The 13,919-nt window shown below is 33.5% G+C and overlaps 1 protein-coding gene across 5 annotated transcripts in view; it reads left to right on the top strand.

Annotated features, from left to right (window-relative positions):
* TLL1 (tolloid like 1) overlaps window positions 1-13,919 on the top strand; it is a 127,834-nt gene that overhangs the window by 51,503 nt on the left and 62,412 nt on the right. For 2 of the 5 annotated variants that reach the window (XM_072335999.1, XM_072336003.1), the window contains exons 2-5: window positions 4,964-5,074; window positions 8,947-9,027; window positions 11,370-11,522; window positions 13,580-13,697. In XM_072335999.1, the coding sequence (XP_072192100.1) occupies window positions 4,964-5,074; window positions 8,947-9,027; window positions 11,370-11,522; window positions 13,580-13,697 (463 nt within the window). The remainder of the gene's footprint in view (window positions 1-4,963; window positions 5,075-8,946; window positions 9,028-11,369; window positions 11,523-13,579; window positions 13,698-13,919) is intronic. The other 3 variants (XM_072336001.1, XM_072336000.1, XM_072336002.1) reach the window with 2 other exon arrangements.

Here is a 13,919-nt window from a genome sequence, read left to right as displayed (position 1 = left end):
ATTAGCTTTTCTACTCTTGTTTTCAAAAGTTGTCCAAACATGATAACACTGTCCATGAATTAAATGTTCTTCTAGCCTGCAAAGTAAACAAAACAAAGCATGTAATGGAAATGCTTTTGGGATCTTAATGGTCTACTGCAGTGTCACTCTTGTAGAGCTGTCCTTGGTAGCTGAGTGCTAATTAGTGAGCCCAAGGTACAGCTGGATTGCCTTTGCTATGCTGCTGCACTCCAGTAGCAAGTGGTAATGATCTTTGTTGCATTTTCTACCTTTTTACTAATATAAATGTAAATACCATCAGCAATATATTTTATTTAAAAATGGCTGCTTATAGTTTTTGTTTTAAAAATTAATAATTGTGAGACGTGGAACTGTTTTATGTAGGTAATTTTTTTTCTTCAATCATAGTGAATATATTTCTGTATGTATCTTGTAGGATTTTATGCTAATCAGTAGTTTTAATACCAGAATGAACCATTCTGTTGCATATCTCAGCCCTGTGAATTGAACAGTATGATTTCATACATGCTCCATTACTTCTTCCCATCTTCTAGGAAGTCATGAAAACCCTTTTTGTCCCAAACCTACATGATGGTTGATTCATACTGTTGATGAAAATACCCATAAAAATAATTTTAATGTTCTTCTTTTGTCCTTTTATTTTTCAGTACTTCTTATTCTTAGTAGCATATTTAGTTCGTCTAGAATAGTGGATATTTGATGTGGTGAATGGTCCTGTTGAAAGAGAGTATTTTAGCAAAGAGGGATTTGCAGATAAATATTAACTATTATTATAATAGTTTGTTTTGCCACATTTAGAATGCAAATGAAGTTCCTATGCTTTATCTCTGTGTCTGTAATAATCTTATTTTTCCTTCTCAATAACATTATTTGTCTGGTAATGTTAAGATGTGTATCCCTGGATGGTAGATGTCTTCTACAATACACTTTCCTGTTTGTTTTTGTGATGATGAGGCAATTGTTTGCATGTAACAAGCATTAACTGCCTTGTGTATCAGAATGTTGTCTCTTAATTTGATTGGGCCTCTAAGGTGAATTTTAAGGTGAAGGCTGAGTGCTTTGAGTTACATGAAATCAGAACTGCATCTATAGGTGGAGAGCATTTTCTGTATTAACAGAATGTGAGTATATGCATAATCTTCCAATACTACTATAGAAAAGCTTTTACTGGGCAAAATTTGGGTCCTCTTTCTGAATACATTTTTTTTACATTCGCTCTGCCAGTTGAATGTGTAAATGCATAATGTAGTGCCTGTATAAAATGTAAATGAAATAAAGCAACCTTCTCCACTCAAAAAAAACCAAAACAAACAAACAAACAAAAAAAAAAAAACAAAAAAAACAAAACAGGGAAAGTAAAGTTGTAAAAAGTAAATAAATAAAAAATTAGTACAATGTTTAGTACAAAGAAGTGTATGTATCTTGTGTCAGATCAGTAGTTTTTCAACAGGTTTTTCCTGAGTTTATTCTTACTCCTGCATGTTCAAATCAAATGAGAAATTTGCTTGTGAACATCAGTTCTTTTGATCACTGAGTAGATGAGAGTGTGGAGCAAACTGAAATGAGTAGTTGAACCTTTGGATCATTTTGGAAGTTCCTTCTACTCTGTAACTTCAATTTTTATTTTTTGGCTGTGAAGGACAAAGGAGGGGTGGAGCTGAAGATGCCAGTTCTGGCAGAAGTTTCCTGAAGGGACCTGTTAAATCCAAACCTGCTCTTAGCGCATTCTTCAGCATACCTAACATACCCAAGCAGTCCTCTGCTTGTTTTCTATAAGGTTTGAATTGGTGTATGACAAGATGAAGTATACAAAGCAACTTCTTCAGATAGTTTCAGGCTATAAAAATTTTAAGGCAGGTGACAGGAACAATCCTCTCTAGTTACAAAGTATTGTGAGACTTCTACAGACCTTCTAGAAAATCAAAGCGTAGTTCTTACAGTAACAGAAGTGGGTTTTGTTTTGTTTTTTTCTTTTTTTGTCTGTTTTAATCCGCACGTGAGTTCCTGCTTCAGGCTTTGAAGGTTAAAATACAGACTTCTCTTTGGAAAAGGCAATATAAAAAGAAACAGTTACCAGCTTTTTGTCTCTTGTTAAGTGTATTTCTTTCCAGTTGCACTGAAATTAGTTCAGAAAATCTTGGATTTATTTCTGTGGAAGCAAAGTGGCACTTACTCATTTGCTGCTGAAGTTAAATGTGTTAGTTCTCTCCATGTTTCTGCCTTTTGCCCTATTGGATTTTTACTTGACCTACTAAACAGAATCAACTTGTGTAAAACAACCGTAGTTTGAAGAAAACTCCAAACATTGCATTATACTTCACAAGCAATCACAAATGTTTCTTTAAGTTGTTACTCATATTTAGCTCATCCATTAGAAAATCTTATTGGATTTGAAGATAGTTGTTTACATCTGGGTCAAACTTGCCTCAGCACTGTTTGTAATGCTATCACAGCTGTATTATTATTAAACTTAAGACTGTGCTTGGTTATTGTCAAAACCAATTCTAGCTGTCGGTCCAGATGTCTAAAAATAAAAATAGAGTAGCTTTTGTTTTCCAGCAATCAGTTATTGCGGCTGGTTTAAACAGAAGGATGTTTTGCTTAGTATCTGTGCAATGAAATTAAATGCATTTGTCAGACAAGTTCAGCTTAAGTCATGCTATCTGTACTTTCAGGGCAAAGTGAATATCACTACAGTGAAGTGCTAAAGATGGGTCATCAGAATTGGAGAGGGCATGTTTTCAACCCAGTCTTTTTCTACAATATATACTACTTGTTTATAGCTCAATTTGCCTTCAGTTTTCATTTCTTATTTATACATCAGTATTATGTACTGAAAACAGAGTGATTTCTGCTGATATAATTCTGTCTCTGAGTGCAACTTTTGTTAATTCAGAACCTTTGTTTTGTAAACTCTCAGTGTAACCAGGAAAGAAAAATGGGCTTGCTGTTAATTTTTAGCACTTCCTCAAATTTGATTTGGACAACCTGTGTGACCTCTGCTGATGTCTTTCTAAAGTGAAAATAGCTCCTTCCTCTTATCATTTTTCTGTTCTATCAAATCTTGTATTTTTTCATTGTGCTTATATGGTGGCCCCTATTATGAGTGACATCCACTGGAAACGTCTAGAAGATTCTTATAATAGGAATAATAAATAATATTTAACTCCAGAGTCAGAGAATTTCTCCCCTTGCTGTTCAAAACTCTAATGATGTGAGATCATTTTTTTCCTAGAAAATGTAAGCAAAAATCAAGTAGAACTTGAGCTAACTCTGTCTCTTGACTTGACGCTGGAAGCTATCACTGGTGGGCATAGGTTAGCCAGAGGAAGGATCTGCATGATGCATACATAGTGGAACAGCAACCCTTGGAAGGAGAATGTATGAGAAGTGGCTGAACAGTTTCAGAAATGGTCTCAAATACTTGCTGTTTTAAATGAACATCTTCTAATGTAAATAAATATATACAAGTGGAAATACTCATATTTAGATGTTTGCTGTTTTAATTGAAAATTTTCATTTGAGGTCTATGTAGGTGGTCTGTTCTTTTGTTTTTTTTTTTTTTTTTTTTTTTTTTTTCTTAATTTTACAAGGCAGACAAGGAATTTTTAATGTGATTTCTCCCTCTAGTTGCCTTGAGTTCAAGAAAAAATAATGGAGAAATGAAGATGTAATTTAACATCTGGGAGTTCTGTGAGAATACATGACATTTACTTAAGCATAGATTTTTAGGTATGAATTTGATGAAATAATAATTATTACATCATCAGTCATAAGAATAAATAAGTTTTATAGTAACAGGAATGTACTGAAAATGATATTTAATGAATGTTCACTCTGTGTGTGTGTGTGTGTGTGTGTGTATAAGGATTTGACCAAATGACAGTAAGAAAACTAGTTAGTGCTTAGAATCAGATAGAATGTAAGTAGAGCAGAGAGGGTGTCACTTGCACTCGTGTTAGTTGGTAATACTCTGTTGACTTCATTAATAGTAGCTGAGGATATGGCTTACTGAGTTCAGTTTTAGTGTTAATTTTATGTTGGCAGGGAGATTTTATGATAAAATCTCAGCAAAAAATGGTCTGTATACTGAAGGTATAGATCCTGAATTCTTGCAGATGGGTAGGATTCTTGCCATATACCTTTACTCACTGAGTTGTGATGGCAGCTTAGGGAAGATGAATTAACTATGAAATAGTCAAACAAAAAAACCCACCTGAGAGTCATAAAAAGAACATGAAAAAAAGAAAAGAAACACAACAAAAAGACTTAGAAAAGGATTAAAAAAAGAAGAGGAAAGGAATGGAGTTTTGAAAAATAAAGTATTTGAAGGAGTCCTTATAGTGACATCATTAAACATCAAAGGACAGCACAGAAACAAACAAAGAGGATAATGAAAAACATACATATTTCTGTTTTTTCTGCTCACATTAAAAGAAAACAGATAAATGTATCAATTCTCTGATGTAAATGTAATGCAATACAGAAATTAATTGGAATGTTAAAAATGACTTTACATATGTTTCATTTTTGGGAGGATGTTAGGAAAAATAAAAATTGTGTTCTTGCAGTATTGTTTATTTTTTAGCTTTGTAATTCAAATGTTAATGTCTTTCAGTGGTTCTTAATCTTCTCTGCTGTATTTACAGTAGAAATTTGGTATGGTGAAAATTTATTACGTGATTTACGTTACATTTATGTGGTGGCATTTATGCAATTTCTAAAGAAATTAGTCTGTAAAAATTAGAATACTGAAATAAATAATTAGTCTTAGTTTTATTTCTTTGTATAAAAATAAAAGTCAGTACAAAAATAGTATATAATATAAATGTATGTTTGGCATGTATTTTTGAAAGTTTTGTAACCTGGCAATATAGTCTTCAGATTGGTTTTGATGTAAAAATAAATTCTTTAATTAAATTGAGCTCTTTTTTATTTAAAGCTGTCTTTTGGGGAGATATTGCCTTAGATGATGAAGACTTAAAAATCTTTCAAATTGACAGGACAATTGACCTTACGCAGCACTCCAATGAAAGACTTGGCCATAACACAGGTATGATATTTCAAGCTTGCTTTTTAACTTATTTTTCCATTTATTTACTTCTGGATAGAAGGCAATCCCTGTTCTAAAACTTTGATGACAATACTAGTTTCATTTACAAAGTTACTCAGCAATTAACATGAATTGGTTTTAGTTAAGTCAAGGGGAAAAATTAATTGTATTCCTTGAATTTCTTGCTTAAAAAGCAAACAAAGAGCAAAACGTCTTGTTGAACCAAAGAGCAGAAGCTGGGAGGAATCTCTACCAGTCCTCTCTGCAGGTAGTAATGTGGGAGAGGAAGCTGAGCAAAGCTTTGCTTTCAACTGCGAGTTCCTGATAGTGGAGCAGAGATGCCCTGTGGAAAAAGCATGAGCAATCCTGGAGGCGAGACCGAGATTCTAGAACTGCAACAGCACCTTTTGTTGTTTTTCTGGTTGTTAAATCTGCACACTAGAAGCAACACAAGAACATTGTTATCCTTGCTAGAATTTGCCTTTGCCACAGTACCTTACCTTAGTGCTAAACACTGTGATCTGATTAACTTTCAGAGAAACAGATAAAGACATATTTTTCACTTGTAAATATATGTATGTGCGTGTCTGAAAAAATAGTCCATGTCTAAATATCTGTCCACCTCATATCTAAAAATAGCCATGCTACCAGACTGTGGTTTATAAACTCAAAAATGGGTAAGCTTTCAGAATATGACACTAAAAATATCAAAGTGGGAAAGGTGTGAAAGAAAATATTTATGCATAGTAAAGAATCTTTATGTGTATAGCTGAAATTTGTTTTCTATTACTCATGTTCAGTGTGTTGCTGAACTCAACTGCTCTTTACCTTGATGATTCCTAATACTAGAAAATAAGGATCATTTTGAGGAATGACCAGAAAGGAATTTTCCAGACCAAGGAAGCATTTTTCATTTTAAGTTCTGTAAATTGATAGAAATAGGGTAATTCAACTGTTCACTATAGTTAGACGATATTGCTTTAATATCCTGAAAATTTATTTTATTTCCTTTTAGTACCACTCATTTCTTCTCTAGATCAAGACTGTGTTTGAAAATGTTAATTGTCCATGGTTTCCTTCTCCCCTTCCCCCTCTAACAAAATGCTTTTAATTGACTTTGAAAATACTTCAGCCTCTAGATTTGCTGACAATGTAAACAGCAAGGTCAGTCATTTCCCCTGAAAGTACACACAGTCAAGTGATTTCTTTGGCCTGCTGATCTTCCTTTTACTTCTGTATCTTTCCCTTTTAGCCTCAAAGATCTCTCTGTCTTTTTTTCTGTCTTTTGTTGTTGTTGTTAAAGTATATGGATTCCTAAGCTGTTTTTATAGTGTTTTACATTATATATTTAATTTTCCTTACTTGCCTGTCTTGAGATTTGCACATTATCTTTGCCTGTCGACAGTGTCTTATTCAGGATATTGAGTTATCCTACTGAGGGTTACTAATGCAGTTGGATCAAATTTGTCTACCGTTACTGCACAAGAGGAATCAATGGAAGGGAAATAATCAGTGGAAAATGGACTTTAAAGAACAAACCCTGCGGGAAGTGCTGTTTTTGTACCCATTCTCAATGAACACACAGCAATCTTGATTTTTTTTATTTTTTTTTTAAATAGAGTTGGAGATGTCTTTTTGAAAACATCACATATGTAATTTCTGAAGTTCAACACATTTTGATGCATAAGTTGGAGTTTGGAGTTGAGTTGGTTTTTGCAAACTGCAAAATTTCTAAAAGACATAACGAACAACTAGCTTATTAATGCTAGACAGTAAGTTCGAAAAGAAGATAAAATGGCTACTAAACATGAAACGAATTAAGAGTTTAACTTCTTTACAGATACAGTGACAATTAATTACAAGAATAATTTCCTACTTGTGCTATTGTTGATCTTCAAAAATACAGATGACATCATTTAGAAAGGTTAAGTACTTGGGCATAAACTATCAAGATGGATTTGGAGAGTTGTATTTTTCATTGCAACTACTAATTAAAATCCTGAGCTAACAGGCTCACGTTTTGTGTCTGATCATTTTGGTGAGAATTGTAGGTATGGATTTGCAAGATGAGATGCTTAATCTGAGCATCTAGTTTTACTCATGCAATGTATATAATTATTGTGAGTAGAAGCAACAGCAAAGATTATAACATTTCTGTGTGTACTAATATAGGTGCAATCTGACATAAATTTTTGGATATTTTTGCTCCTGCTCAAAGTACAAAAATATGCCTCAAATACAGTTAAAATTAAAAAAAAAATATGTATTTTAGACTGCAGTTTGGCAAGACTGTAAATTATTCATATAAGCCAGACTGGTTATGTAAGATACTTCTTCAATTTTTTTTTTTCACTGATTGGATTACACAGGCTGTGTTATCAAAGTAATGATGCTTGAATTTTTTTTTTTCCTAGAAATAAATATAGTGCAGTAGTTTCTTTCAGTAAATAATGGAGTCTATTTCTGCTACTTCTGTTAGTGTCTTTTTTTTTTTTTTTCAAAGTTTATTTTATATTTGTTTGGACTTGCATTTTTATTATACAGATTTTAACATTAGAGACAGTTGCATTAATAATGACCAATACAAGTGATTAAATGGTTACATTCTCTTTACTGTATATTACAGTTAACCATATAACTTGTTGGGAAGGAATGTGTTGAACTATTACCTCATCTATCTAAAATGCTTAAAAAAATTTGGGAAATTTGTCTCCAGAGAGCTAGCAACTATGTGACAGTGTAATCCAAATAATTAGGCACATTGTTATTCACTGAGCAACCCATGAACTCACTTGCCTTATATGGTATGATTTTAAATTGCCTCTTAAGAAATATATTTTCCACTTATGTATTGAAATTTTTAATGGGAAATATGGAAAGGTCTGTTCTGTGGTGTTTGAAGGTTTTGGTGGTCTCATTGTTTCTACCTGACTTTGGTGTTGTGTGAGTAGTCTGAAAATTCTCTTGTCCTGTGATAGTTATTGAATGTTAAATATAACTAATTACAAACTTAGAAAAATCTCAAACGCTTCTTAACAATTATGAGGATTTATTGGCCTGTGTAGTGTTATTAGTGTGCTTCCTTTGGGCTTACCTGTATTTTCAAAGCTACTTGCAACCACAGCAGAATTAGATGTGAAGGTGGCATGTGAAGTGCATCTAATGTACATGGCTAAATTCAGAAATGTTATACATTTCTTAAGATAACATGATAGATGTTAAAACCAACTATTTATTAGTTGAATTTTTATTGCTCATTGATTACCAAAATGACTCACGTATGCCTGTAAGGTCTTATTGCAATACATGCCAGTGTGTGGCATTTGAAAGCCTCTTGAGAGTGCATTGCACATTCATTTGCATGTTGACAAAGAAAGCCAAAACTTTCATGTTAGAATCAGACATATTAAGGTGGCTTTTTTTTTGTCTGTTTTTCGTGATGAAATTTTGGGTGTTTTCTTTTATCCTTCAAACAGGAAGATTGTGGCATCCATTTAGGAAACTTTTTGACAGTAGGGCTTTTAGCCATCCATCAGTATAGCTCAGAGAATGTCAGCATCACCACAAAGAAGAAAATGCTCCAAATATTAATTAAATGATGTAATTACCATGACTTGTCTGAATAACAAAGACATGCTGGCTTACATTCTGGAATGCATTGTAGGAAAAAAAATACGCTAAAAAAGTCTTCACTGTCAAGAATACTTGAAGAATTTGTAGGCAAGTCATTCAGGAATGTTAAACTTCCTTAAAGACACATAACACTTCTTAAAGCATACTTCCCAATCTCCTCTATGTAGTTGCTGTAGGTGTAAGTTTCCATGTTCTTAACTTTTCTAAATTCTTTTCCTCTATTCTTTTCTTTTTTAAAGGTGGCTTTGGAGAGCATGGGATGTCAAAAAAACGAGGTGCCCTCTATCAGCTTATAGAAAGGATAAGAAGATTTGGCTCTGGTATTTTTACTATTTAAATTATCAGGTTGCTCAATATGGTGATGTAACATGAATATGAGTGATTACAATGCTTTAACTTTTTAAAGTGTCTCTGTATTACTGTTGGAATAAGCAAACGTTAAACAGTATGAGAATAGTAACGAAGAGACTAGCTTTTCATTGCATTTTCTTAGAGGTTTATTTCCAGTGTAAGATCTGGAAGCTAAAATGTGCTTTTACCTTTCATATTGAAATTTCCCTAACTACTTAACATGATTATGTTCACATTTATAAGTTCTGTTTTTATCAATAAAATGTCTGCTCAGTGCTTGAAGAATGTGATGGATAGGTGCTAATGGAATACTTTTTCCTCTGGATCTATTTGGGGTACTGTGATGAGTCACACCATTTGAAGCATTTATGGTGTGTTGTGCTAAATAAACACATCGTCCTTCTGTCAGTATCAATGCAGTTGAATTCGGCATGCTATATCAGTGAAATCTCCATTAATACCGGCCAAGTGCATTCACTATATTTGTTGCAAGAAGATGTCATATTAATGTCACAGAATCTCAGTGTCTCAAAAGAAAACAAGTAAAACTGCATTTTAATCACTCTACATTGTGTCTACTTGCATCAGTGTATATTTTGTAAGATTAACCAGAACTCTCTAACTGACTTTGCTTTTATGTGCTGGTATATAGTCTTCATTTTTATGACTTTTCAGTATTGCATAAGAGCTAGTTGTCTTTCATTCATGCAACTTGGCTGAAATTTCATACTACCTGTAGTTTAAAGGAAGCAGATAAGAATTTTAAATTAACAGTATTAATGTGGCAGATAGTTCAATATTGACTGCATATTAAGTTAAACAGCAGTTCTTCTGTTGAAATTTCTATCTGTGTTATTGAGTGCTTTGTAATTCTCTTTTACGCACTTATTTAATTCAAGGGTAAATCATTTGCTTTACTTGAGTGGTATTTTCTACGTAATTACTGATATAATTTACCTGTTAATTGATACAAAACTAGACTTTTCTCATGCATGAAGAACTTTCTTCCTGCCTTATTCTGTAGCTTCTTTTCTTCTTTCCTTCTGATGCTCTACTAGACCTGGAGCTATTCCAAGGCACCAAAACATGATTGTACCCTAGAGTTCTCTCTGATCCTTATAGCACAGACTGATGTACCCAGTAATACTTAGCTAGAACTGGCATCACGTAGGAAATGTGTGCTATTCTTATTACACAGGGAAGGCTTGCTGGCCTTGCTGAGTTGGGGCTTGTTGGCTGTTTTTCAAATGATTCATTTTAATCAGCTTCACTGATGCCCATGCTAACTCACAGATTAGTTCAGAAGAGGATAGCTAACTTTATTATGGTGTACAAGTGCCTGTCTAGCCGTTCTTATCCTTTTTCTGTAGTCACAGTAATTTTCAGCTGATTTAGGAGATATTTATGTGTACCAGGAATGATGATGGATAATCGCTCAAAATAGTAGGCTTTTATTATCTTCCAACTTCCAGCCATGAGTAATGCTTATCCACAGGGGTCCAAAACCTCATTTGTGAAAAATATGCATTGACATCCTGAAGCGTTACAGGGATATTATGAAACTTAAAGTTAGATTTCCATCTGATAATGCTGTGGCTATTACCAGTAGGCACAAGTAATGGAGATCAGAGGGAAAAATTAACTGTGACTTTTTCCATAAGTATACACTTTACTTTGCAAGTAATTTATCAGTTTTTCCTGATAGTTCACAATAACAAAAGCCAGTGTAATGGACTTCTTTTTGTCCATTGCTCTAGGAAGACATAGGCACTTGATTTTTATTTTTATTTTTTTCCCCCAAACCCAGGTATAAAATTGAAAGGGGCAATAAATGTCATGATTACTTTGGGTCTGCCTTTTCTTCCCTGCTAGAGAAATCCGAACTTTCTTAAAACAAAATGAACATACAACAAAATTAACCCAAACCAAAACAACAGCAATAAATAAAACACATGAAAGAAGGAAGTGTAGTTTTATTATTATTATTATTATTGTTAGATGATATAATTTAGATGCAATTGTACAGACAGTGTTTCTGTCAGTCAGTAAGCTTATGCACAAATTGTTACTGTAGGTACATTTGGAAGTTGAAGATTTAGGTATGCCATTTCAAGCTCTTCCTAGAAAACCAGGTAGTAATAGATTGTTGGATAATAGTATTGTTCTATTTTGAAAGGACATACAGAAATAATAATTTGACTTTGACATCATGGAAAATAATTATTCAGTAATGATTCTCTTTTTATTTTTCTTTTCTTTTTTTTTTCTTCTTTTTTAATGATCCCAATTAGTGTTTTAATTGTCATTACAGGCTTTGAGCAAAATAATACTTCTAAAGGAAGAACCACAGTTAAATTCTCAGGGAAAAATGAGAAGAATAGATTTCCCAGAGCTGCTACATCACGAACAGAAAGAATATGGCCAGGGGGTGTCATTCCATACGTAATAGGTGGAAATTTCACCGGTAAGTTTTGAGCTTTATATAGGGAGAAGGAATATTGTTATTTGTCTTTATTTATTTATTTATAGTAAAGTCTTGTTATGGAAAGATTTCTGTAGGATCAGGCCAGGAGTACATTTGTTTTGAAAATGTTAGCCATCCTTTAATATACTGTTCCCAGTAAGCTACGTAGTAAAGATATATAGGCATGTTTTAGATAGGGAAGGCTGTTTGTCTGGTGTTTCTTTATGTTTGTTTTCAGGAGCCTGAGTAACTGTATGTAGATTTACTTTAAGAATTTAACAGAATTGAACAGTAGGACATCTATTTTGCTAAACTGATTTCATTCAGTTAAATGACTCAAATGAGTTTTGTAATTTCTCAGTTTGTCTTTCAAATGGTTACCTAGTTCTTGTACGTGACAAAAAGAAAAAGCTGGCTTCAATATTTGTGTGTAATTCTTAGCATGAAAATTTAGAGGAAAAAAAAAAAAAAAGAACAGTTTTCTTTCCTGAGAACTGTAAAGGGATCAGTATCAAAATGGATATAATCAGTAATTTAAAACAAAAAGGAAGATGGAGAAAAACATAGATGGATGGAAAATGATACATAACAGCATCTTATTGTGCACAATAATACTGAAAGTGTAAAGAAACATGCAAATTCATACATGCTGTATGCACATGTATAAATCAGAGACCTTCTTTCCAAGATTTATATGCCAAACTACTTTTTTCATAAATAAAAGTAACTTTTAAAGCTTGATGAACATTACGTAATGATAAAAGGGCAATACAGGATGAAATAACCTTTAATTCTTAGGATCATGGCATGATTCGAACCTCTTGTTTTTATAAACTTTGAGATTTTGTTGTCTTTAAACTTAAAGCATTTTAAAAACAAGCAAACATAGGATCAGAGAATCACAAGGCTGGAAAGAACCTACAAGATCATCTAGTCCAACCATCCTCCCATTACCATTGCTACCACAAGCCACTAAACCATATTTTGTAGCTCCTCATCCAGACACCTCTTGAACACTGCCAGGGATGGTGACTCTACTACCTCCCTGGGCAGCCATTCCAGTGCCTGACCACTCTCTGAGGAAAAGAAGGTTTTTCTTATGTTCATTCTAAACCTCCTTTGGTACAACGTGTGGCCTCATCACCCACACCCCGAGTTATCTATCCTGTGCTGAGATGTAGCATTGAAAGAATACAAGGTGGATATATTTCTGCCAGCAGATTCATGCTGACTACAGTTCTTTGTGGATTTCTAGCTCAGAAAATAATGTTCTCAGGTACTGCCTCTAAGTTAATAAGTCCTGTGTTTTATTAGGCAATGAAATGGCTTTGCTGTGCTACCTGAAATACTGTATGGGCATCCAACATACATAGGGACTTGAGCTCTGTGGAGACCTGTCTTGGCTTCTTCTGCATCTGGACTGCTTTTCAATGTGTTTCTCTTTTTAAAATGAATATCCAGACATGCTATTATTATATTATGCTACTGTATTAGTATAGTAACAAAATACGTTTTCCTCTTTTGGTGAATAATTTGAATTCTGAAAAGTTTGGATGTAGAGAAATAGAAGTGGTTCCCTGCTTGAGACAACATTATTAAATTCAGATGCCTTTGTTGGTGTGTCTGTTTACATTAGTCTCCAGATTTGAAGACTGTAGGAATTCATCCATTGATTTATTTTCTGACGAGATGTATAGGAACCAGGGATTTTTCAGTTCTTTGCCACTTCATAATTTCATCTGATAAATTGCTAAGGAAATATACAAATGCAGACAGGCAAGCCACACAGAAATTTCTTTTGCTATCTTTCTCTTGTGTAACGCAGCTGTACTTTTTATTGCAAGTTTTATGTTTGCTAGGGTATGATAGTCAGTATTGGTCCCCTTACAGGCAGATACATTATGACAAGCTGATGATTTGAATGTTTCTTTAATTGTTTTTTGGCAGTATATGGGAGTGCTGTGACACTGGACTTAGGCCTATATTCCTTGTAGTAAAATCTGATTTTAAGGAGCAGTTAGAAAAGTCTCTTATTTCATGTCATGCAATTCTTTCAGGTACCCAGCGTGCCATGTTCAAACAGGCTATGCGACACTGGGAAAAGTATACATGTGTTACATTTATTGAAAGAAGTGATGAAGAAAGTTATATTGTATTTACATACCGACCATGTGGGTAAGTGCGTCTGTATGTGAACAAATAGTCACAGATATCACAGCCTCAGATATTGCTAAATAAAATTATCTTGCTAGATAAATATAGATGAGATTATATTAAGCTTTGTCATACTTTCAGTATTTATGTATCTTGTTGTAAAAGTGTTTCAGGCTAATTATATGTTAATTTCATGTTTTCTCTGCTGAATCAAGTACAAACACACATCCCTATTCTTTTTCC

The sequence above is a fragment of the Excalfactoria chinensis genome, chromosome 4 (assembly GCF_039878825.1).
Source record: "Excalfactoria chinensis isolate bCotChi1 chromosome 4, bCotChi1.hap2, whole genome shotgun sequence".
NCBI classification, from domain to species: Eukaryota; Metazoa; Chordata; class Aves; order Galliformes; family Phasianidae; genus Excalfactoria; species Excalfactoria chinensis.
This window is presented reverse-complemented; position numbering and strand designations above follow the sequence as displayed.